Source organism: Ictalurus furcatus, chromosome 14 (genome assembly GCF_023375685.1).
Source record: "Ictalurus furcatus strain D&B chromosome 14, Billie_1.0, whole genome shotgun sequence".
Taxonomy (NCBI): Eukaryota; Metazoa; Chordata; class Actinopteri; order Siluriformes; family Ictaluridae; genus Ictalurus; species Ictalurus furcatus.
The window spans coordinates 23,541,597-23,569,234 of record NC_071268.1 but is presented as its reverse complement, the minus strand read 5'-3'; the positions used below and the strand labels follow the sequence as shown (position 1 = coordinate 23,569,234).

The 27,638-nt window shown below is 36.5% G+C and overlaps 1 protein-coding gene across 1 annotated transcript; it reads left to right on the top strand.

The window, feature by feature from the left end:
- The first annotated feature begins 1,736 nt into the window (after nucleotides 1-1,736).
- LOC128617735 (mucin-2) lies at nucleotides 1,737-26,785 on the top strand. The gene is made up of 34 exons (XM_053640914.1): nucleotides 1,737-1,861; nucleotides 2,695-2,721; nucleotides 3,894-3,920; nucleotides 4,477-4,521; nucleotides 4,609-4,864; nucleotides 4,958-5,072; nucleotides 5,566-5,653; nucleotides 7,470-7,576; nucleotides 7,757-7,970; nucleotides 8,530-8,655; nucleotides 9,494-9,611; nucleotides 10,238-10,376; nucleotides 10,550-10,654; nucleotides 10,837-10,903; nucleotides 11,013-11,147; nucleotides 11,280-11,441; nucleotides 11,559-11,653; nucleotides 11,745-11,871; nucleotides 12,703-12,958; nucleotides 13,090-13,139; nucleotides 13,242-13,345; nucleotides 14,079-14,230; nucleotides 14,478-14,616; nucleotides 15,457-15,564; nucleotides 15,901-16,080; nucleotides 16,237-16,476; nucleotides 17,758-17,914; nucleotides 19,345-19,473; nucleotides 21,999-22,152; nucleotides 22,483-22,526; nucleotides 22,646-22,840; nucleotides 22,966-25,103; nucleotides 25,436-25,659; nucleotides 26,068-26,785. Exons 1-34 carry the CDS (start codon nucleotides 1,795-1,797, stop codon nucleotides 26,783-26,785), a joined length of 7,008 nt encoding a protein of 2,335 aa, XP_053496889.1. The 5' UTR covers nucleotides 1,737-1,794.
- The last annotated feature ends 853 nt before the right edge of the window (nucleotides 26,786-27,638 follow it).

The window sequence follows — 27,638 nt, the reverse complement described above, 5'->3', positions numbered from 1 at the left end:
TTGAAGAGAATGACTTATAGTCACAAAACCAACTGTAAAGTTGTTTACCAAACTGTAAACACCTTTTAGAGTTCTGATATTTATTCAAATAAATTGTCAAATCATATCTAAACATTGTGATATTATTATACCATATGGATTCGTACACTAAATATACCATAATTTAAAGCTGAACAGCATTTGAAGAGAATGATATACAGTCACAAACCCAAGTGTCCAGTCTTCATGTAGGTGTCAGCTATGATGCACACCTTTTAGAGTTCTGATATTTAAATCAGCATTTACATATATTCTCTTAAAAATGCTGTAAACATATTCATAGTGAGTGGTTGTGGCATTAATGGAGTTTCATGTTTTCCACTAAAGTCAGTCCAGCCAACTGAGGTCTGAACCCTTGTGCTTTGAGGACTACCTGTCATGCTTGGAGACGGTGACTGCTTTCTTTAAGTCATGTTAAGTCAAGTGCAAGTCTGTTCTTAACCTGTTTACATTTGAAGAGCCACCTATGCTCACAGTAGTCTAAGCATTTGTCAGAGAATCATGCTGATTTTAAAGCAATAGTTCACCCAACAATGTAAATTTGCTGAAAATGTACTCACCCTCAGGCCATCCAAGAGGTAGAGGAATTTCTTTTTTCGTGGGAACAGATTTGGAGAAATGTAGCATTACATCACTAGAATAAGAGTTCAAGCTGATGAAAGAAATATCACAATAATCCACACGAATCCATCAAGGCGTTTTAACTTTAAAAAAAAAAAAAAAGATTTTTATTTGTAAATAATATCGCAAACTATACAGCTTTTCCCCCACAGCTTCAATATTATGAGTGATTTTGTGTAGATTCACAAACATTAATATACATTAATATTCTAATATTAATGTATATATGACCTCAAAATTTTTAAGTTGATAAATCAATTTCTTTAAGCCAAATACACTTAAATATAACAAGTTTGAGTTACATTTTTGTTATATTTAAGTGTATTTGGCTTAAAGAAATTGATTGATCAACTTAAAAATTTTGAGGGAATTAGTTTCCTTAAATTTTTTTAATTAAATGAACTATCCAGTTTTACAGTGAATACATTTAAGTTGAAATTCCAATTCAATATACTTTAATTTAAGTATGTTTCCTTCTGTTAAGGATTACATATATTCAACTGTATGCTCTTACAATATACTAAGTATAATTTTTAAAAATACAAAAAAGGATATTTTAGGTGTATTTCGCTAAAGTACATGAAAAAAAGTTCTTCTAATATTCTTTACATATTTGAACTATACTAATTATGCTAAGTATTATACTAAGTATGTATTGTATTTCATTAGAATTAGTTTTAAATGAGGTTTTTATGATTTTGTAATTGCAAATTATAACCCAAGTCTTTGTCATCATTCAGTTTCTTGGCTCTTTAAATAAATATTAGACAAGGAAGTCTAATGACTGCAGTTCAGTACTCCTACTTTGGAAACAAACTTGTACCTGTGTTAGTATAAGAGACTATATTAAGGTTGTTACACGCACTTGTGTTAAGTAAACCAGTTATCATTCATGCACAGTGTGACAAAGGATTACTTAAACCATGTTTGATATCAAACACAAGCTTCTATGTGTTAAATATTTATTTTTCATATAGTGACTGACCAACTACTAACAATGTTAGCTAAAGCTCCACCCTGATCAGCATTCAACCAGATCCGTATTGTGTATAAAAGCCATTTTCCCGTAGCAGAAGAACTGACAGGGGTTTGCACAGCATTTTAGAGCAGTGGTCTGGCATTAATTGTGCAAAGATGCCACAAATATGGCTGCTGGGTTGGCTTACAATATTAACTGGACTGCAGTCAACGCAGCAAACAGGTTGGAGAGGCTTTGTAGAATTTAGCGATTGTGTTCCCGTGTTTTAATTTATATCGGGTCTGATTGACTGCTATTAATATTAATATTAATTAATATTTAGTACTTGAAAATCTAACTCTTCCAAAGTACGAATTATTTATATAATTATGTCTTACTTTAACATTTGATGATATTATTGTCGTGATCAGCAACATTATTTGTTTAATGTTATTTCACTATTTCAAAATTATTTCACTGTATTATATATATATATATATATATATATATATATATATATATATATATATATATATATATATATATATAAATTATTTCGTGTGTGCACTTAAGAAATGGAGCATTCCCACATCACTCCAATAATTATCAACTTATCCTGTAACTAGCCTATTTCTGTATCATTCCACATCTTGTGGAATTTTATGTACATAAAATTAATGCGTTTTAAAGTATGTGATATGTTTAAATATGTTAAATATTTAACATATTTAATTACAGCTACTATGTCATAAGTAAAAATCACATTAATGTTAGTATAAAATTTGCCATGTACCATGAGCAGTGCTTCCTAGGGTTGAAAAGGACCTGAAAGCAAATAAATCAACAGTATATGTATATTTCAATGTAACTTATTTAGTATATATTTTAACATATATTTTTGTCTGTCTGGTTTCTTTATCCTATCTGTATACAGAGGTATTTGTTTGTTGTTAACCTATCAGAGTTATTTGAATTATTTAGTCATAAATAATTATTTAGTCATAAATTGTGGTTTATTGATGATGATGTAATTTTGATCATTCTTCTCCTGGCACCTCCTGTACCTCCTGCAATAGGAATGAAAATGATGCCGGTGACACCAGGTATGCAGTTCAATGTATATCATATGTGGAACTGTATTAATATACAGTAGTTAAGCTTAATTCTATTACTTAATTCTTGATAGACTGAGTTTTTTGGAGAAAAAAAAATCGGAGGTTAGAAAATGCAGATTGAAAATGCAGATCACGTTTTTTTAGGATATAACACAAAAGGACATAACACGAACGGAGGATTTTAAAAAGAAACGAAAAGAAATACAAATATGATGTTGTATAAATGAGGAGATGGCAAGCATTCAAGTCAACATCTGATATAGAGTTGAGTGAAACGTAGTTATAATTATAACAGTATTTACTACAAATGAGGCTCCCAGTTCATCATTCAGCAATTTATAAAATAGCACTTTATCCAGCACATACTAATTTTTGAATGATGAACTAGAAGTACACCCAGAAAGCATGAACAGTTGCAGCTTACATTTACATTTATTCATTTAGCAGACGCTTTTATCCAAAGCGACTTACAAATGAGAAAATACAAGCAAAGCGATATATCAAGCAGAGAACAATACAAGTAGTGCTACCATACAAGATTTATTAATTGAGTTCCAGAAGAAGCAAAGCGCGCAGAGTAGAGGTGTAAGTGCCAGAGTAATTTATTTATTTATTTTAGGGGTTAGTTAGGTGTTCATGGAAGAGGTGGGTCTTTAGCTGTGTTTTGAAGATGGTGAGAGATTCTGCGGTCAGGATTGCGGTTGGAAGTTCATTCCACCACTGAGGGACGGTTAGTTTGAATGTTCTTGAAAGGGACCTTGAGCCACGCTGAGTAGGTAGTACTAAGCGTCGGTCGTTGATTGATCGCAGATTGCGTGAGGGAACGTAAGCCTTCAGGAGAGAGTTGAGGTAGGAGGGTGCTGTTCCAAACAAGGTCTTGTAGGTGAGCATCAAGGATTTGAGTTTGATGCAGGCGGCTACAGGAAGCCATTGGAGGGAGATGAAGAGGGGTGTGACATGGGTTCTCTTGGGCTGGTATTTAGTATATATTTTAGCATATATTTTGTCTGTCTGGTAACTTTATCCTATCTGTATACAGAAGTATTTGTTGTTTGTTGTTAACCTATAAGCGTTATTTGAATTATTTAGTCATTTGTGGTTTATTGATGATGTAATTTTGATCATTCTTCTCCTGGCACCTCCTGTACCTCCTGCAATAGAAACGCCGATGACGCCGATGGCACCAGGTATGCAGTTCAATTTATATCATATATGGAACTGTATTGATATACAGTAGCTACACTATAGTTCAGAATTTTACCTACATAAAATTTCCTTAACATAAGTAATGTCTTCAGTTAAGATGCTGTCTCCTCTGATCTCCCGCAAGAGAAAATAGAATGTTTCATAGACTTAATATATGGGCAATACTATGGGTTAATTAATTGTGTCATATTTATGTATTTATTATTGGCCTCCAATGATATTACATAGTTATATTCAGTGCAAGTACAGCACAAAACATGAATTTCAGCATGGCATATTGGGGTTATATCAAACTGTAAGACAGTGGCGCTGGATATAATATCACTCCAGAATAATGCACCAGCAACATATGCTTCTGTTTTACGGCAAGCTCAACCTTGCAAATGCAAATCTAGAGTAGCACGTGCTGTAAGTGTGTATAGTAACATCTCAGGTCTGAATAATGAAGTGGGTTTTAACTCGTCACTCTGAATATGACCCTTAGTGAGGTGTCTTTATATATACTGAATCATCTTTCTATTTTGTTTTCCTATACAGTGTCTATAGAGACAAAAATCGAGATGATCTCTAACAGTGCCATAGGTAAACATGTTTCTGTTTCCTCTAAAATTCCACTACTGTTGATTGTCAAATGCAATGCCAAACTTAACCCTAAAAAAATGTTGATAGGTGCTGCTCATAATGGACAAGTTTGCAGTACTTGGGGAAACTTCCACTTCTCCACATTTGATGGCGATTTCTTCCAGTTGCCCTACAGCTGCAACTACATCCTTACCACCATGTGTGACAGCACCCAGTCTGAGTTTAACATCCAAATGAGGAGGGAATACACTGGTGAACGTCCTGAAATTACCGCTTTTACCATAAAGCTGGGAGGGATTGTAATTATGCTTCAACAAGGCAACATCACCGTGAACAATAAAGAGTGAGTATTTTTGTCACATTCCCATGATTACTCAATTCAAAGCCATACTTTCTTTATGTGGTGCTTAACATTTTCTTAAATATTTTTAAACAGATTGATCATCCCAGGCTACTATAGTGGAATTCGGATTGAGAGAATGACCAATTACATTAAAATCCAATCCAAGTTAGGACTGACAGTGTTTTGGGATGAACACAACTCTCTCTCGGTACAGTTTGAGTTTAATTTCAGTAACATTACATGCAAGAGGCTTGATAAACTGTCAGCAGTAAGACATTTTGAAACTAGGACAGTGTTTCATACAACAGTTAAGTTATTGTACTGAAAGTAGGAGGCAGCTTAATCCCTCATTTGCTCAGCTGTTCAAATATACTTGACAAATATACATGACTAAACATTTAAGTTCAATTTGCCAACGGTCTCAAAGCTTAAAAGCGAACACTGCTGAGAAATAGAGCAAAGAATGAAAGAAATTATGAAATTAAACACATTATATTGTCACATATTATAAATACAAACCATAAAGTTATAATATAATTGTCATGTTTGCTTTGTTATAATTTTTGATATTTTATTATAATATAATTGTAATAACAAGTAATGTAATCAAAAACTAGAACACAACTAGGTGATACTATTCCATACATTCACATGTGTAAACATATATAAGCTTTATAACCCGTCTTTGTTTATATCATCAGATTGAGATCTCCAAAAACTATAGGAATCAGACATGTGGACTTTGTGGGGACTTCAATGGCATCCTGAAGAATGAGTTCATTGAAAATGGTGAGCCAAATTAGTTGAAAATAATTAAGTCCAAAGAACAAAGCATAAAAAAACATAAAAACTATGCATATGTCCTGCATTGGTGTTGAGAAGAACACCTCATGGTGCCTTGTAGCTCACTCACTAATGAACACGTAACAGACAGTAAGGCCCATTTTACACCAGGCTCAGTAAGCATGTAGAACAACTACCTACATTAAATAGGGTGAATTCAGATTTATTGGGACATTTTTTGAGTTTCCTGCCATTAGTCAAAAAAAAAAAAAAAACACACACCAATACATGACACACATGAAGGTCCTGACTACACATGAAGGAAAAAAGTTTATATCATATTCTGACGAAGCATAGCTTACTCTTTTGTCAGGAGTGATTGAAAACCATTTTTTAATGATGTTTGTTAAAATGGGACACATTTTCATTGGTTTAGGCCTTGACTTTCATCTACAATTTAATATGGCTGGACTTTCATTCAAATTCATCATCACAATATTCTAATACTATGTGAACACTGTAGACTGAGTAAAATTGACTATGTACAAAGGTGTTGGCCTGAGGAACATTCAGAAATTCATTTCTTACAGCAGTAACAACAATAAAATCTCTGCATAACCACTAGTAGGCCTAAGTTTTGGACTGCTTATTAAGAGGTTTCAGAAAAACACCATTTAATGCATAAATAAATAAATAAATAAATAAATAAATAAATAAAAATCCAACAGTATATCGCTGAACCATAGTCGAGGGGTGTTTCATTCATTTCTTTATGTATCCATTATATCCCTTCATTTTTCCTTTCTCTATTTATTGTATTCTAAGACTGTCCCAATTAACCTGAAAACTGCCTTGGGACATGTTTGGTAATTTCTGACGTCTTGAAAATGATGAAATTACAAACATATGTATATAATTTCAACTAAATGTATGCTTCTTTTATTACAGAAGTACATGTATTATGTATTATATATCAATCTTGACAATTTTGTAATTTATAGATTGGGACATACAGTACATACAATATATATAATGGGACAGTGTTGAGGCCCTGCTTTGTAATTTTTTGTGTGTGTTTATTATTAGTGAAATCGAATAATAGAGTAGTTTTTAAATATTTTGTAGCCAAAGACATTTTAGCAGATATGATATTGGCTACTGGTTGTTTTGTGAACATAATATTAAAGTCAAGTCAAGTTCAAGTGGTTTTATTGTCATTTCAAACATATACACTGGTACAGTACGCAGTGCTACATAAAACACACACGAACCACATGAGACGACACAGAACTAAATAAGATCTACACATTCTCCATAAAGTGTATGTGCAAACATGTAGAGAAACCACTAAAACAGGACAATGGGCATAGTAAGAGACAGTGTAGCGCTGACCAGTACACAGTTCTAGTGTGTAAGTGTCCGATATAACAGATATAACAGTGCAAAAGAATAACAATATAATTTAAAAATGCTGTGAAAGTAAACATACAGTAACATGCTATGACATAGTATTCAGCAGATTTCCTTATACCAAATATGGACATAGCAGTTATTGCAGTAGAAGCCAGGTAAAGAGTATAATAGTGAGAAGATATTTTCATAAATACATTAGCAGTAAAAAAAAATAATAATAATAAAAAAATGCAATGCATTCAATATTTGTACATTTCTGTATTGACTGTATTGACCCACTCAGTGTCTTTTCATTGAGCTGTTTATTTTATAAAAAACTTTCTCTGTAAGGATATAATTTTTGTTACCTAAATCATACAGTTTCTTGCTTTAACTATAGTCATATCCACTTTTTAAATTCATTTTCTAGGCCAACTATTAACTCCTGAAGAATTTGGCTATAAATGGAAGATGGATCTACCCACTGAAACATGTGTGCAGACTGAGATCTATCCAAAGGACAACTGCCAGAAACAGGTATCGTTACAAGTTTTACTCCCAAGCCTAACTATTAACATAGAATTTAAAATTCACTAATAATTGTTTTTATAACACTTATTCTCTCAAAAATAATCGGTGTGTTGATTCTTAGGCCATGAAGAGGCCTCCATAAGGGAGTAACTTATATATACATATATATATTTTAATCCTTCACAGACAAACACATGTCAGGACCTGCTTTACCATCCCGCATTCGAAAGCTGCCATAACTTGTTGCCCACAAATATGTATTTGGAAGCGTGTCTTGAAGACCTGTGTCAGTGCAACAGCAGTCAGGATAGTTGCCTATGCGACACACTCTCAGAGTTCTCACGTCAGTGTGCGCATGCTGGGGGCACCCCAGCGAGCTGGAGATCTCACAAGTTCTGTGGTACGTCACTATAATAATTGAAATAACAATATATGAATGTAGGTACCATATACATTACAGTGGAGTAGTGAAAACTACGCTCTAGTTGAAACTCAAGAACAAGAAAGGAACGGTTTATCACAAATACCTCCATAGACACAGCAGTCAGTGATGGACAAATGCAAAGAAAACACAAGAAAGCCTGGACAATCATAGAGCAGAGCAAGTAGGTTTTGTGAATTACACTCAATAAGAGTCTTCATAGTCTAATAAAGCTGAAAGAAAACCTTCACTGCAGCCTCAAAGAGAGGACAGGGGTCTCTCGCTAGCTCCATTTGTAGTCACAAGCTGTTACACAGATAGCTCCAGTGTGTATGTGAGATCTGACATGTGCATGAGGTGAGAAGAAATTGAATATTTTGTATTTATATCAGTTATATACATTGTACTGCCTCTGTATGGATTTGTGCACAAGAAGGTATGCAGATGATGCTCACTGCCACTGGTGGTAAGGAGGGATTGAAATAGAACAATTATCTTTTAGGTGCTAATGTTGTTTGTTTTTTTTTCTCCTGTGTAGGAATAACATGTCCATTAAACATGGTGCACAGTGAGTGTGGGAGTCCATGTACAGACACCTGCTCAAACCAAGAGGGGATACAACTCTGTGCAGATCACTGTGTGGATGGATGTGTCTGTCCACCTGGTACGACTTTGTTAGACTTTGCTCTTTCTCTTTCTCTCTCTCTCTCTCTCTCTCTCTCTCTCTCTCTCACACACACACACACACACACACACACATATCCTATAGGGCGCATGATCAAAAGTTTTCAACCAATCCTGTTATGACAAAGTTTGGTCTGGGTCACATGACTTGATTCAAATGATCTGAGATGGTTTAGTCAGCCTGACCAGGAACCATCATGGCTGCTCAAGGTGCAGGAGGTGCTGAGCGTGTGGTAAAACCGACAAAACCAATGTGGTAAACCTGGTTAAACCATCTCAGGTAAATTGACCCAAGTCAGAAAACTTTTACTCATGCCCCCTACAAGATACCAAAGACAACATACCTCTTTGTTATGTGTTTATTCAAGTGTGTCTGTCTGTTTAGGAAAAAAATGTAAACAATATGTAAGACCAAACCTCATCATTTTGGTTCAATTTCTTCATTAAGTAAAACACAGTTGATTTAGATGTTTTTAAACCTTAATAGGGTAACATATCCTCAGAGATACAACAAAATATACAATACAGCACACCAATGGGTTGAGCTGTTTACCATTAATAGTTGAGAAATTGGATTAATTTCTCATTCAGATGTACTTATAGTATTGGTTGGAGAAACCTAACGTGCCAGCATGCATTAAAAAAACAAAAATACGGCTAAATGCTAAGATCATCCAATTTAATTAATACTTATATTGGTAAGAATTTTTACTAATAAATGGTATATATTTTGATTATACCCTTATCATGCTAGAGTTTTCCAGTTACCTCAGCCAGTTCAGTAGATCACATAAATTCGCAATTATCTCTTTGTACAGGAACTGTGCTAGATGACATTAATAATACTGGCTGCATCCCTGTTGATGAATGTCCCTGCACCCATAATGGCAAAACCTATTCACCAGGAGAATCATTTACAAGGACTTGTCAAGATTGGTAAATAAATTTGTACTCACGCACTGCTGCCATGGTTTGGCTCAACTTGTATATATACTGTGTGTGTATATATATATATATATATATATATATATATATATATATATATATATATATAAATATGGATTTTTTTGGTGTACACACCTCACACCCGACCATCACACCCCTATGCGTTCTGAACATACCATTCCAGATTAAATCCCTGCTTTGCTATTATAACGTCAATCCTTCCAGGAAGGAAGAGAGCATTACTGACTTCAGGCCTGAACTGATGTTGGGTGAGAAGGTCAGGGCTCTGTGCAGGACACTCAAGTTTTTCCACTCCAACCTTGGCAAACCATGTCTTCATGGAGCTCGCTTTGTGTACAGGGGCATTGTCATGCTGGAACAGGTTTGGGCCTCTCAGTTCCAGTGAAGGGAAACTGTAATGATACAGCATACAAAGACGTACATACAGTTGTGTTTCCAACTTTGTGGCGACAGTTTGGGGAAGGAATACATATGGGTGTAATTGTCAGATGTCCACAAACCTTTGGCTATATAATTTATCTCTTGGATATACACTATATATATATTTTTCACTATAAATGTGTCTTTATTTTAATGCCTGCTTCATTTTGTTTCAGTGTCTGTTCAAATGGGCGGTGGAATTGCATTACTCTGGACTGCTCTGGCACCTGCTCTTTGCTGGGAGGGTCTCATGTCATCACATATGACGGCAAAGCTTACAACTTCCATGGAAACTGTGATTATGTTCTTTCAAAGGTCATTGCCACTAAGCCTATTTATAAACAAGAACTGTCACTCACATATGAAAATACTGTCTGTAATGTTGTTGATCATGCAGAAGTTGTACACTGTGAGATGTTGACAAATAGTAATATAATTTACTATGCAGGCATAGCATTTTAAATATGTTTTTTTTCTCTTCTTTACAGCATAACAGTAGTGATATGACTGTGTTCGTGCATCTGGCACAGTGTGGGGTATCAGAGAGTGAAACATGTCTGACTTCTGTGAAATTCATCATCTCAAACTACCCTGTAAGTGCTTCAAATTATCAAAAAGTTTATGGCAGTACTAAATAAAAAACAACATGGGATTTTTATGATCCCTCTTATTTGGTTAACAGTATTAAGACTTAGCAGAATCTGCAAGGAGTATGCAAACTTTTGGGCACAACTATACATATGTTTAATAATATTTCTCAATTTCTGAAATACAGGTTACGATCACATCCACTGGCAATGTACTTCTAAACGATGTTGCAACCAAGCTTCCTGTTGTTACTAGTGAGTTTTTAGAAAGTCTTTTCTGCCTTATGATAAAAAAAAAAGTCGTGGTTTTAACTTGTCTTTAATTATTACTACCATCTAAGTCGTGTTCTCTAACGTTTTTCAGATCAAGTGAAACTCTTCAAGCCTTCTACATTCTTTATTATTGCACAAACACCTAGTATTCAGATCATCGTTCAGCTCGTTCCAGTTATGCAGGTGTACTTGGAAGTCAGCTCAAAACAAAAGGGAACACTGAGCGGTAACTTTAACTTCTGAAACATTATAAATATCTTTCCTTTTTTTAATTGTTTAATTTTTTATTTATTTATTTATTATTTTTTTTACATGATGAAAGCTTCCATGACTAAGACTAATAATGTTCTTCTGTTAGGTCTGTGTGGGAACTTTAATGACAAGCAAGGAGATGACTTTAAGGCAAAATCAGGTCTCATAGAGGGAACAGCCACAACCTTTGCCAGCACCTGGAAGACCGCGCTATGTCAAGATTTTAGTACTAGTCTCAATGACCCCTGTAGTATGAGTGTGGAAAAAGGTACACATCTAAAAACCTTACAAACATATCAGTGGATGACAAAACCTTTTTAAAAAGAGTGCCTGATAAAATGCTTTTAGATCTTTTATCCGATTTCAGTTTAAAATTCTCTTTCAGAGAAGTATGCTATGGAATGGTGCCAGATGCTCAGGGATCCAGCAGGAGCGTTTGCTCCCTGTCATGTTGAAATCAACCCGAAGGATTATGTAAAGGTACGTTTTGACCTGTCAGTTGTTTTATGAAAAGTTAGTGACCACTTAAAGATACTAAATGCTCACTTGTGTTGCTTTTTTTTTCCTCTAGAGATGCAAGTACGATGCATGTGTTTGTGCCCATAGTGAGGACTGCATGTGTGCTGCTGTGTCTTCCTATGTTCATGCATGTGCTGCCAGAGGTGTAATGCTGAAGGGCTGGAGAGATATCATTTGCAGTAAGTGCACTTTTGACATCTTTGAAAAAACAAATGATCGATGTTACACCATTGTTTGTTGCAATGTACCTTGTTTGGGAATAAAAAATAAATAAAATGTATTTTTGTATAATCTTCATTTTTAGCTTAGTTTAGTTTTAGGTTATTTTGGGGGGGGGGGTTTACTCGCAAAGATCAACATCCTAGAGAAACAAGCTAATTACTGTTTGGGTATGTTTGAAGAATGGATTACTTTGATAACTTTTATTGTATATTTGGGGTTTTTTTCTGGCTTTTTGTTGTTGTTGTTTTTTAATAGGGTTTCTTTTAATTACCAGGACTTGCACATGAGATTATTTCAGTACACTTTTTAACTCCAGTACAAATAAAGTCAGTCCCTCCAGGATTTTGCGATCAAAGAAACGAACGTAAAATCAAGGAAACTCTGCGATATTCGGAGCAATTTTTCAGAATTACCACAAATTTTCTGTGGTTTTGAGCCAAGACACGTCATGTCATTCAGCCAAAGCCGTCTTCGATTCACGTGTGTCGATCATGAGTAGAGCTAAAAGGTCTCAGTTATTAAACAAACATCACTGAAAGACCGTGCATACCAATTGCAATTTCGCCAATTGAAGATGCAAAAAAAAAAAAAACCTCTGCAAGTTGCATTGCAAACTTTGAAAAAAGCTGCAGCAAAATCAAGCATCACAAAAAAAAACCCTGAATCCTGTACTTTATTGTAAAGTAACCACCATCATATTTAACAGAGTAATGCTGACATTTTTTTTTTTTTTTTTGTGGTTCCCTTACAACAAAAACCAAAACCAAATATGATAATGTTTTGTGCAGACACGTTCACACAGAATTGTCCAGGCAATATGAAGTACTCCTATAACCAGACCAGCTGTAGGAAGTCCTGCCGCTCTCTTAGCGAAATTGACCATACTTGCTATCTGCCATATACACCTGTGGACGGTTGTGGCTGTGCCGAGAACACTTACCTCAATGACATGGGTGAATGTGTGCCTTCCTCTGACTGCCCCTGTTACGTCAACAATGAGATTGTGGCCCCCATGCAGGTCATCAGCAAGGCTGGAAGTACATGGTAAAAATGTGATTTTTTTTTTAATAACATGTATATATGTTATAGATCTATGTATATACAGTACTTAAAGCTTTTGATGACTTCAGTGAGGATTAATCAGGAGTACCTAATTTTATCCTGCTTTTCCACAGCACTTGTAGATATGGCACACTACAATGCACTGGACCTAAGGAAGTTACTAGTGAGCCTTAATTTCATATTTTTACGCTTTCTACTAATCCAGTAACTTGGTTGTTTTTTTTGAAATTGATCATGTTTCGTTGCGTGTTTAATTTTGTATTAGCCTGCACAGCTCCTATGGTCTACTTCAACTGTTCGCAAGCTGCACCTGGACAAAAAGGAACAGAGTGCCAGAACATCTGTGAGACCCTGGACTCAAATCCGTGTGTAAGTGAATCAACAGACACATGTGGCTGAATAAATACTGTACACGCAGTAGCTGGGTGTGTGGATGGATGGAAGGATAGATAGAGCATTGATCGTGACACCTTTACCCTTATTTTTTTATTTTATAGCTTGATACCAGTCGACAAATTATCATCATGTCTTGTGCATCAGTGCTTTAAGCGATACCTTTAATCAAATGGATACAAACAAACGTTTTCAAACCAAGAAGTCACATTTTTGAAAGAAGTCACATTTATTTTCCTTCATTACCCACAATTCCATTCGATTACCTGTTGATAATGGTTTAGCTCTCGCTTCATCTCTACCTAAAGAGAATGATGCAGCAGGGCTTCAGTCCTTTAGTCTGTTAAGCTCTCTCACTCTCTCACTCTCTCCTCATCTTATACACTCTGCTCAAACAGATCAGGTTGCAAAGCTTCAACTTTCATGCTAATACCGCTATCAATGCCATCACACTCATCATCTCATAGATCACTAACCAGATGAGTGAGTGTCTGCTGAAACTCAGCACAACTGCGTGGTATATCTGAATTGCAATGTGGAAAAGCAAAATCTGACTACTTATGTTTGAGACAGATGAAAATGTTTCTACTACTGAACACCATTACAACTGCGCTAGCAATTTCCCCTTGTGGTGTCATAGTGGGTGTGTATGTTGGGTGGATGTGTCATAATGCAATTAATACTGTCCCTCGTTTGGTTTATGCCACAGATGAGCACACAGTGTAAATCAGGGTGTGTATGTCCTAATGGTCTACTGGCTGATGGCCAAGGAGGGTGTGTGACAAAAGAGCAGTGTCCATGTGTTCATAATGGAGCATTTTACCAACCTGGAGAGACAGTAAAATCAGACTGCAACAACTGGTAAGAAAAACCAATGCAGTGGATTTTCTTAATACTAAGGAGATTATAAGGAATGGTGATGATGGTGTATGCTGTGTTCAATCCACACTTTACATAAGCCTAGGTGTCTATACATGTAAAAAAAAAAAAAAAAAATATATATATATATATATATATATATATATATATATATATATATATATATATATATATATATAAGTATCATTTTGCATGAGCTTAACCAGAACATATATTATGGTCATTTCAGCACTTGTAAAAACAGGAAGTGGATCTGCACAAAAAAGGAATGTAACAAAATATGTACTATTTACGGTGACAGTCATTACATTAGTTTTGATGGTAGGAGATATACTTTCAACGGCAACTGTGAATACACCCTGGCCCAGGTATGTTGTCTGTTATTTTGTACTTCCATCTGCTTTAAAATAAAACCCTGAAAATCATAAAATGTTTATTAGGATTTGGTGTGGTTGGAATATTTTAAGATTTGTCATTTTATGTACGCTCATAGTATTTATCGATTAGTTGGTATTCTGTGTTTGATTTGATAGGAAAATGGTATTTAAAATATATGCCAGGTTATCATATAAAGACCCCAACCCCCCCCCCCCCCACCCCACACACACACACACACACACACACACACACTCTTCTTTTTTTTGGAACATTACATGTCTTATTTGAATAACCATTCATTTGAATATAGAACATATATTATGGTCATGAAGTCTAATATCTTTTTTTCACAGTTAGAATACAAAATCCTCCATTCATGAAAAACATTCGTTTAGATTCGTTAAGATCCTGTTTTTTTGTTTTTTTTTTAAATAATAATTGTCATTGATATTAAATGTCATACAGACATGCCTAAGTGAAAGTTAAGTTGAAGAAAAAGCCTTTATTGGTCACATATACATTATAGCACAGTGAAATTCTTGCTTTTTGCCTATCCCAGCTTGTTGGGAAACATGGGTCAGACATGGTACAGCGCCCCTGGAGCAGATAGAGTTAAGGGACTTAATCAAGGGCCAAACAGTGGCAGCTTGGTAGTGCTGGGGCTTGAACCCCCAACCTGCCAATCAGCAACCCAGAACCTTAACTGTTGAGCCATCTCTGCCCTATGATTGGCGGTTGTAGTTGGCTTTGTAGAACAATTGATGCCATGGAGTATTTTCATGATGTACTATGTAACTTCCACATTTAATGACAATGGCTAATCTTCACAGGACTACTGCAGAAACAGCAACGAGGGTTCATTCCGTATCATCACAGAGAATATCCCCTGTGGCACCACTGGAACCACCTGTGCAAAGTCTATTAAAATCTTTTTAGGGGTGAGGTTATCATTTATATATATATATACATCATAATCATCTTAACTAAATACAGTGGGTATAAAAAAAAGTCTACACAGCCCTGTTAAAATTGCAGGTTTTTGTGATATAAAAAATGTTCGGGTTTTATAAAAATAAAACCCACGATCGATCCTTTTCTACTGTAACAGATGTGTGTATACTTTTTATATCCACTGATTGCAATATAATCTATTTTAATAATAATGAGTAGAATTTACTAATAACTGAGTATAAGTCTGTGCTGGACCTTTAATACTAGTCATTTGCAAGCCTGCTAGATCACCTTGAATAACCTTGAAATTTGAATTCATACAGAACAAACAGTTGCTACTGTCCGAGGAGAATATAAAATCTGTGCATTATGATAATGGCACAGAAATCCCTTATAAAATACATTCTGTGGGGATATACTTGGTTATTGAGGCTGAAAATAGTCTCACCCTGATTTGGGATAAGAAGACAAGTCTAATGGTCAAACTCGGGCCCTCGTTTAAGGCAAGTAGTAAAACACTTCATTCATGCCTATTCTTATGAATCTTATGATTTACTGTTTAATTAATTATTTTATTTATATGTTTTATTCTCATTAATAATACATACTTTGCTCATTCTGCTTTGTATTTTTTCTCATCAATCTTTTCACAACATTAGGGTGAAGTGTGTGGACTTTGTGGCAATTATGATGGAGACTGGAATAATGATTTCATGACTCGTGGTGGTGAGGAAGTGGTTGAGCCAACTGAATTTGGAAACAGCTGGAGAGTTTCTGCTACATGTCCCGAAGCCAGTGGTGTCCTCAGCCCCTGCAGTATGAGACCTTACCGGCAGGCCTGGGCCATAAGACAATGCAGCATTCTCAAGAGTGATGTCTTTAGCAAATGTCACACAGAAGTAAGTAATTTACATTTGCATTTAGCAAACGTGACTTATAATGAGGATTGCTACCATTCCAAGATTTTTTCTAGAGCCGTTCTAGAGGAGCAAATGAGCGCAGGTATGAGTGCATTATTTTTATTTTAATGGGGGGAGAAGGGGACAAGTTAGGGGTCAGTTAAATGTTCAGGAAAGAGGTGGGTCTTTGGCCGTTTTTGGAAGAAAGTGACGGATTCTGCTGTCCAGATTGAGTTTTGAAGTTCATTCCACCACTGAGTAACAGTCAGTTTGGAGGTTCTGGAAAGGGACCTCATGCCTCGTTGAGTAGGCACTACCAGGCGTTGGTCATCAACTGATCACAAGATGTGCGCTATGAATTTGATGAAACCGAGAGAGAGAGAGAGAGAGAGAGAGAGAGAGATTAATAATCCTACTTGTTGGAGACCCCTGCATTTCACAGTTCAGGCACAAACATGTTTACTGGTCAAACAACAGTGTATTATTGTGTTGTTGTTTTTTTTACAGTTTAGGTCTGTTATTTTTATAGACAGAAAAGGACGTGTTTGTTCTGATATAGGTGGAGCAGAACAGCTGAGGGCATGACATTCAAAACCACTGTAAGAGCAAATCTCACTTTGGTCCCTTTTTGGCCCCTCAACAGACCTCCTTTTAGCACAAATGTAATGTCAGGACACAAGGCTATTTCAACCAACTCCTAAATAAATATTACTGACTGAAATATTTATGTGTAAGAAATAAGAATAAACAACAAGATATTATTTAGTGATATAAACACTTTGTAGGCTGATTGGCATGTCTAAAGTGTCCGTAGTGTATGAATGGGTGTGTGAGTGTGTATGTGATTGTGCCCTGCGATGGACTGGCACCCTGTCCAGGGTGTACCCCGCCTTGTGCCCGATGCTCCCTGGGATTGGCTCTAGGTTCCCCGCGACCCTGAAGAAGGAGTAAGCGGTAGAAGATGGATGGATGGATGGATGGATAAACACTTTGTCCTGATGTGCTCACACTTGTCAGCCAAACAGTTATTTCTGTTTGTCACAATTTTGCCCTTGCCTCTGTCCATCTGTGTCAGTGTGCATTACTGTGACTTGCCCTCTGCCTGTAATATTTATGATTGACCTTTTTCGGATCTCTGTATTAGCCTGATATCAGAATAAACTTTTCCAAATCCTGTTCTACAAATATGAAACCTTTGTAGTTGTCTCAAAGCATGATCATGGATAGGAACTACTGCATAAATTCTCTAATTCAATCTACTTTTTAAATAATTGCACCCAGGTGGACCCAACACAATATTACGAGGCCTGTGTGCAAGACACATGTGCCTGTGATGCTGGTGGAGACTGTGAGTGTTTCTGTACTGCTGTGGCAGCCTATGCTGCAGAATGCAGTGGGAAAGGAGTATGCGTAATGTGGAGGAGCCCAACCATTTGCCGTGAGTCTCAGCAAAGAAAACAATTAGTCAATATATATATATTTTTCAGATATATATATATATATATATATATATATATATATATATATATATATATATATATATATATATATCTGAAAAATTAAGTACACCCCATGGAAATTGTTGGCTTTTTTTTTGTGCTTTTTTTTTTTTTTTTACATGTTTTGCATAATTGTCCACTAGTCTCTGACACTGGCTTGCTGGAATTTTTTTTTACCACTCTTCCATGCAATATTCTTTCAGTTGCAAGGTGTTTGAGGGTTTTCTTGAATGTACTGCCTGTTTCAAATCCCCCCACAACATGTCAATGGGATTCAAATCCAGGCTTTCACTAGGCCATACCATAACCCTATATTTCTTCTTCTTGAGCCATTCCTTGGTGGATTTGCTCGTGTGCTTAGGATCATTATCTTGTTGAAAGGTCCACTTTAACTTTCGGACAGATGGCCTCACATTATCTTCAAACACTCTTTGATATGATGCAGAATTCACAGTTGAATCAGTGAATGCAAGCTGTCCAGTCCCTGAGGCAGCGAAGCAACCCCAAACCATAACATTTCCACCACCGTGCTTCACAGTTGGTATGAGGTGCTTCTCCAAACATGTCTCCTGTTACTGTGGCCAAACAACTCTATCTTTGATTTGTCCAGAGCACATTATTTCAAAAGGCCTGGTTTTTGCTTATATGCTCATTGGCAAACTGTTTTCTTGCTCTAATTTCTTTTTAGACAGCAAAGGCTTTTTCCTGGCACACCTCCCATGCAGGTCAAATCTCTTTCTGATTGTAGAAGCATGCACTTTGACACCAACAGTTGCAAGACTTACTAGCAGATCCTGTGATGGAATTCTGGAGTTCTTGGAGACTTCTTTTTGCAGCACATGGTCTGCTCTTGGGCTGAATTTGCTGGGATGGCCGGTCCTGGACAAATTGGCAGTCATTTGTAGATGAATTTCCTTACAATGGAATGATGTATTTCGAATAATTTGGAGATCTTTTTAAATCCCTTGCCAGACTCATAGGCATCCACAGCCTTTTTTCTGAAAACCTTACAGAACACTTTAGATCTTGGCATGATGACACCACACACCTCAATACCAAAGAGAACACCAGACACTAGATATGAGAGGGGTTTAAATAAGGCAGGTTCCACCTGCACTCCCTAAGCAGGTTCTAATTACTGGCACACAATCTTGAACACCTGATTCTAATTTTATGGATTTGAAGGTGTGATAATATTTTGTTAATGTAGATTCTGAAAATTGCACTGTTTCACAGAGAATCAAATGTTTGCTTGCCCAAATATGTATAAAAAAATAAATCCATGGGGTGCCTTATACTTATTTTCTTCCACAGGCAGTCATTGCCCTTGATTTCACAAGTTGTTGACTAATCTAAACCATTCCCACAGCATTGTTTTGTGACTACTATAACTTAAATGAAGGCTGCGAGTGGCACTACAAACCCTGTGGACAATCCTGCATGAAAACCTGCAAGAACCCCACAGGAGTATGCTACAGTGAAATTCCTCCATTAGAGGGTAAGGCTTTCCTGAATAATACTCCATCATACTTTATGTACTGCTGAGTACATTTAAACCTTTCACTACTAAATGTGATCCAGTTACTTGATGTTAAAAGCAAACATTCTCGTGGAATCTTCTTCATATAAATAAAAACTTCTGAGTCTCAAGGTTTACTTGATGGTAAAAGACTTTTATTACAATAGTAACAAGAGCCAAATCGGCCTGCAAAGCGACTCCCGAGCCCATCTTGACACACTGTTTTATACCCCTCCAACACAAAGACTCTCTACAACCCATCCATCTCTTCTGTAAGAGTACGAAGGAGGTATTTTTGCAAAGTAACTCCAACCGATGCCCTTTAATCATTGGTGCATCCTCCCTAAAACAGGTGGCCTTACCAGTACGTACATATACTGTATTTTTCTAACTTCCCACTCATAAAGCTTGGCAAAAATAGTGGATACACGCTAAGGAATGACAGATAACAAGATAAAGAGCTAGGAAGAAAAACATAGAAACTGCAATGAGAAATGTGTGCTCAGTGATTCCTCACAAGCTGGAATTACATCAGCTTGTCCTGGTTTCTTTGATTAATACACATGAGTACTCTCTTATATCTTATACATTGATTATAGATGATTAAATTAGATACTTTGATTAAAACACTCATATATTATCACAACATAGTCATATGCTTAATATGTTTAAATGATGGTTTAACATTAAGTCATTAAGTCATTGTTAAGCCTTTGAGGGATTAAAACATTTCTTATCACTTTGATTATTTTAACTTCTGATTGGACCTGATGGATTACATAATAAACATATTTAAATCATAGTCTGATCAAAGAAATTCTTCTATTACATCATTTGCTTATAACTTATGGCTTGACATCATGAGAAATTTTCACCAGGTTTTGTTTTGATGAAGCAAATATTGTCTTATCTTGCTATTGTGGATACAACAATTCTTGGCACATTTTTATAGAAAAAAACCCTAAGAGTGTGTGTTAGGGGTCTAACCAAATACAAGTACATTACTTGGATTAAACAGATAGACTAATGCATCCTAAACAAATATGAATACAGATATAACAAAAATAGGCAGAGTATTCAGGGTTTTTTGAGGTCTGTATGTTTGTTTGCTTGTTTGTTTGGTTTAGAAAGACTGCCAGCTTTAGGGACTGGGAACCAAGATGAAAAAAAAAATTCAAGAACAACTTGCTGATCCTCAAAACCCATAGAGTAGAAACCACAAAAAGTAGAAGATGTATTGTTCTGTTTTATTCTGTTTCTCAGGGAAACAAGATAACAGTTGTGCACATTTCTAATCTGTAGTATTTATCTGCAGTATACAGGCATTATATACAGAACCTAGCAACCCAAGTTGTGCCGTGCATTGAGCAGCCTTTCTCTATGGGACTCTATGTAAAAATAAGCATAATATATATATATTTTTAATATCGAAAAAGTTGTGCATTCCTTGCATGTGTTTTTTGTCATTAATAAATGAGTTTTCTCCATCGTTATTAAAAGTATACATAAAAACCATATAGGTATTATATGAAATAAAACTTAAAGGATCGCATTTTGACCACCAGTCTTATCTTTGTGGAATGTAATTGAATGATTTGAAACATAGTTAGCTTGCTTAATTATCCACATTATACAGAAAATAGAAAGCTTTCCAGAAAGGTCCACAGGGCATGTGGTTCAGGAGTTAAATAAAGTTATGCTCTGAAAATTTATGAATGTAGAATAGTTTGTTCAGCAGGAAAGAGATAGAGATATATCAAATATAAATAATAGCATTGCATTGTTTTTGTTGTTGTTGTTGTTGTTGTTTGTTCATTTGTTTGTTTGTTTAAAACTTAAAGAACCAAAATCTTCCCTTAGGTTAACAGTTACATATTCTTAACCCTTTTAATTATGTAAGTAAGCTACTCTTATTATGTAGGCCTTCATATAAGGTATATCTTATATAAATGTGCATTTAACAATGTCAAAAATTGCCATCAGAAATTCAGATGAATTTAATTAAAGCCATTCAGTTTTGGCTACTATAGTCCTGGTTCCTGTTATTTCAAAGAATCACTAACTATGAAATACAGTTCAAATCTCCAAATTCACCAGTTCCTCTTGATCACACCTAAAAGAAAAAACAAAAGAAAAAAGAAAAACCTAATGAGAATGATTACATTTCACCATAAAGCTTTACCATACTAATCACAATTATACAATAGGCAAAGTTATTTCATTTGAATAACCAGGGGTTAAACAGAAGAAACCTCAAAAATATCTATGATAAATTGGTTGCATGGCATTAAGTCACCTTGCACAGGAACAGTAGCTTTACAATGTAATTTCTAACATGTTTTTTTTAGCTTTACTTGCGGATTAAGTCACGCAATTAATAGTTTAATAATTCAATCCCTCTTGAACACTGTTATGCTGTAACCATTTTACTTTTGTTGTCCATCCTAAATTGGTTAGGTTTATACTGATTTCTTGTTCTCAAATGCTATTGACTTTTTTGATAGGATGTTTTCCCCAGTGCCCTTCAGACAGGCCATACCTGGAGGAGGCAACAATGAAGTGTGTTGCAAGAGAGGAATGTGGCTGTTATGATGATGAAAGTAATACACACTACAGTGTGGGAGATAGTATTCCAACAACCTTGAACTGCAATAAATGGTATGTCTTTGGCACTTCTTATATGCATTTGCCTATAAACAAATCAAGTGAATGTTTGTAAATACCTTCTCATAAGAAGAATGCCTTTATTTTTTCTGTTGTCCACAATTTAGAAAAGAGTGAACACATCAGATGTATTAAATATCATGCATACAATTATGCAAATTCGTCAGAATGCTATGTTTACAGCTCTGTATGTGTCTGGCATTGTGGATAATTTTCTAACAGTCTAATGCTTGATCTGTTCTTCTTAAGATACTAAAATTGACAGAATATAGTGTAGTGTCCATTATGTAACATTCATTTGACATTCACACATTCTTTTCAAAGCTACTGTACTGCACAAGGTCCTTCTTGTAGCTACAACGACACAGGTCAGTATAAATTTTTTTTTTATATCAATCACACAGAATCTTGCTTTTCACTATTTAATAATTGCTGATTTGAAAGGACATGTATGTTTCTAACTTGTATCAACATTTGCTTGATTTAGATTGCTACTGTGAGTATAATGGTCAGACATATAAAACTGGACAGATAATATACCACACAACAGATGGCGATGGAACATGTATCTCTGCTATATGTGGGCAAAATGGAACAATTAGCAGGATCATGGAGCTATGCACCACTACTCCTACTCCTACTCCTTCTACGTCTCCCACAGTTTTTAATTTCACATCAACCAGTAAGTAGAAAATAGAAACAGAAAATTGCTTTAATTAAATAATAATCATAAATAATCCACACAATCATTGTGAAACCATAATCAATTATGAATGTTAAGTTAGTAATCTCTATGTTCAACAACAGTGGAAACATGGAGCACAACCACACAAACACCTGTTTCTTCAACAACAATACCGGGTACTACAGTAACTACTGTAATTCCACCAACCACAACAGAAACAGTTTCTACACCAACAGTGGAAACATCGAGCACAACCACACAACCACCTGTTTCTTCAACAACAATACTGGGCACTACAGTGACTACAGTAATTCCACCAACCACAACAGAAACAGTTTCTACACCAACACTGGAAACATCGAGCACAACCACACAACCACCTGATTGCCAGCTTTGCCAATGGTCAGAGTGGTTAAACAACGACTATCCCTCTAGTACACGAAATGGAAAAGACATTGAATCTATATCTACGTTTCGGAATTCAGGAAAAATTAGCTGCGAGAAACCGGACGAAATTCAGTGCAGGGCCACTCAATATAAAGACACGTCTTTATCAGACTTGGGCCAGAAGGTGATATGTAATGTTACTGTTGGTCTGATTTGTAATAACATAGATCAAGATGACTATCATTGTTTTGATTATGAAATACGGGTGAAATGCTGTGATGAAATGTGCCCTCCTACAACAACACCAACAGTGGAAACATCGAGCACAACCACACAAACACCTGTTTCTTCAACAACAATACCAAGCACTACAGTAACTACTGTAATTCCACCAACCACAACAGAAACAGTTTCTACACCAACACTGGAAACATCGAGCACAACCACACAACCACCTGTTTCTTCAACAACAACACCAAGCACTACAGTAACTACTGTAATTCCACTAGACACAACAGAAACAGTTTCTACACCAACACTGGAAACATCAAGCACAACCACACAACCACCTGATTGCCAGCTTTGCCAATGGTCAGAGTGGTTAAACAACGACTATCCCTCTAGTACACGAAATGGAAAAGACATTGAATCTATATCTACGTTTCGGAATTCAGGAAAAATTAGCTGCGAGAAACCGGACGAAATTCAGTGCAGGGCCACTCAATATAAAGACACGTCTTTATCAGACTTGGGCCAGAAGGTGATATGTAATGTTACTGTTGGTCTGATTTGTAATAACATAGATCAAGATGACTATCATTGTTTTGATTATGAAATACGGGTGAAATGCTGTGATGAAATGTGCCCTCCTACAACAACACCAACAGTGGAAACATCGAGCACAACCACACAAACACCTGTTTCTTCAACAACAATACCGGGTACTACAGTAACTACTGTAATTCCACCAACCACAACAGAAACAGTTTCTACACCAACAGTGGAAACATCGAGCACAACCACACAACCACCTGTTTCTTCAACAACAATTCCGGGTACTACAGTGACTACTGTAATTCCACCAACCACAACAGAAACAGTTTCTACACCAACAGTGGAAACATCGAGCACAACCACACAAACACCTGTTTCTTCAACAACAATAACAAGCACTACAGTAACTACTGTAATTCCACTAGACACAACAGAAACAGTTTCTACACCAACAGTGGAAACATCAAGCACAACCACACAACCACCTGTTTCTTCAACAACAATACCGGGCACTACAGTAACTACAGTAATTCCACCAACCACAACAGAAACAGTTTCTACATCAACAGTGGAAACATCGAGCACAACCACACAACCACCTGTTTCTTCAACAACAATACCAAGCACTACAGTAACTACTGTAATTCCACTAGACACAACAGAAACAGTTTCTACACCAACAGTGGAAACATCAAGCACAACCACACAACCACCTGTTTCTTCAACAACAACACCAAGCACTACAGTAACTACTGTAATTCCACTAGACACAACAGAAACAGTTTCTACACCAACACTGGAAACATCAAGCACAACCACACAACCACCTGATTGCCAGCTTTGCCAATGGTCAGAGTGGTTAAACAACGACTATCCCTCTAGTACACGAAATGGAAAAGACATTGAATCTATATCTACGTTTCGGAATTCAGGAAAAATTAGCTGCGAGAAACCGGACGAAATTCAGTGCAGGGCCACTCAATATAAAGACACGTCTTTATCAGACTTGGGCCAGAAGGTGATATGTAATGTTACTGTTGGTCTGATTTGTAATAACATAGATCAAGATGACTATCATTGTTTTGATTATGAAATACGGGTGAAATGCTGTGATGAAATGTGCCCTCCTACAACAACACCAACAGTGGAAACATCGAGCACAACCACACAAACACCTGTTTCTTCAACAACAATACCAAGCACTACAGTAACTACTGTAATTCCACCAACCACAACAGAAACAGTTTCTACACCAACAGTGGAAACATCGAGCACAACCACACAAACACCTGTTTCTTCAACAACAATAACAAGCACTACAGTAACTACTGTAATTCCACTAGACACAACAGAAACAGTTTCTACACCAACAGTGGAAACATCAAGCACAACCACACAACCACCTGTTTCTTCAACAACAATACCGGGCAGTACAGTAACTACAGTAATTCCACCAACCACAACAGAAACAGTTTCTACACCAACAGTGGAAACATCGAGCACAACCACACAACCACCTGTTTCTTCAACAACAATTCCGGGTACTACAGTGACTACTGTAATTCCACCAACCACAACAGAAACAGTTTCTACACCAACAGTGGAAACATCAAGCACAACCACACAACCACCTGTTTCTTCAACAACAATTCCGGGTACTACAGTAACTACAGTAATTCCACCAACCACAACAGAAACAGTTTCTACACCAACAGTGGAAACATCGAGCACAACCACACAACCACCTGATTGCCAGCTTTGCCAATGGTCAGAGTGGTTAAACAACGACTATCCCTCTAGTACACGAAATGGAAAAGACATTGAATCTATATCTACGTTTCGGAATTCAGGAAAAATTAGCTGCGAGAAACCGGACGAAATTCAGTGCAGGGCCACTCAATATAAAGACACGTCTTTATCAGACTTGGGCCAGAAGGTGATATGTAATGTTACTGTTGGTCTGATTTGTAATAACATAGATCAAGATGACTATCATTGTTTTGATTATGAAATACGGGTGAAATGCTGTGATGAAATGTGCCCTCCTACAACAACACCAACAGTGGAAACATCGAGCACAACCACACAAACACCTGTTTCTTCAACAACAATACCAAGCACTACAGTAACTACTGTAATTACACCAACCACAACAGAAACAGTTTCTACACCAACAGTGGAAACATCGAGCACAACCACACAACCACCTGTTTCTTCAACAACAATTCCGGGTACTACAGTGACTACTGTAATTCCACTAGACACAACAGAAACAGTTTCTACACCAACAGTGGAAACATCAAGCACAACCACACAACCACCTGTTTCTTCAACAACAATACCGGGCACTACAGTAACTACTGTAATTCCACCAACCACAACAGAAACAGTTTCTACATCAACAGTGGAAACATCGAGCACAACCACACAACCACCTGTTTCTTCAACAACAATACCAAGCACTACAGTAACTACTGTAATTCCACTAGACACAACAGAAACAGTTTCTACACCAACAGTGGAAACATCGAGCACAACCACACAACCACCTGTTTCTTCAACAACAATACCAAGCACTACAGTAACTACAGTAATTCCACCAACCACAACAGAAACAGTTTCTACACCAACAGTGGAAACATCGAGCACAACCACACAACCACCTGTTTCTTCAACAACAATACCGGGCACTACAGTGACTACTGTAATTCCACCAACTACAACAGAAACAGTTTCTACACCAACAGTGGAAACATCGAGCACAACCACACAACCACCTGATTGCCAGCTTTGCCAATGGTCAGAGTGGTTAAACAAAGACTATCCCTCTAGTACACGAAATGGAAAAGACATTGAATCTATATCTACGTTTCGGAATTCAGGAAAAATTAGCTGCGAGAAACCGGACGAAATTCAGTGCAGGGCCACTCAATATAAAGACACGTCTTTATCAGACTTGGGCCAGAAGGTGATATGTAATGTTACTGTTGGTCTGATTTGTAATAACATAGATCAAGATGACTATCATTGTTTTGATTATGAAATACGGGTGAAATGCTGTGATGAAATGTGCCCTCCTACAACAACACCAACAGTGGAAACATCGAGCACAACCACACAAACACCTGTTTCTTCAACAACAATACCAAGCACTACAGTAACTACTGTAATTCCACCAACCACAACAGAAACAGTTTCTACACCAACAGTGGAAACATCGAGCACAACCACACAAACACCTGTTTCTTCAACAACAATACCAAGCACTACAGTAACTACAGTAATTCCACCAACCACAACAGAAACAGTTTCTACACCAACAGTGGAAACATCAAGCACAACCACACAACCACCTGTTTCTTCAACAACAATTCCGGGTACTACAGTGACTACTGTAATTCCACCAACCACAACAGAAACAGTTTCTACACCAACAGTGGAAACATCGAGCACAACCACACAAACACCTGTTTCTTCAACAACAATACCAAGCACTACAGTAACTACTGTAATTCCACTAGACACAACAGAAACAGTTTCTACACCAACAGTGGAAACATCAAGCACAACCACACAACCACCTGTTTCTTCAACAACAATACCGGGCAGTACAGTAACTACAGTAATTCCACCA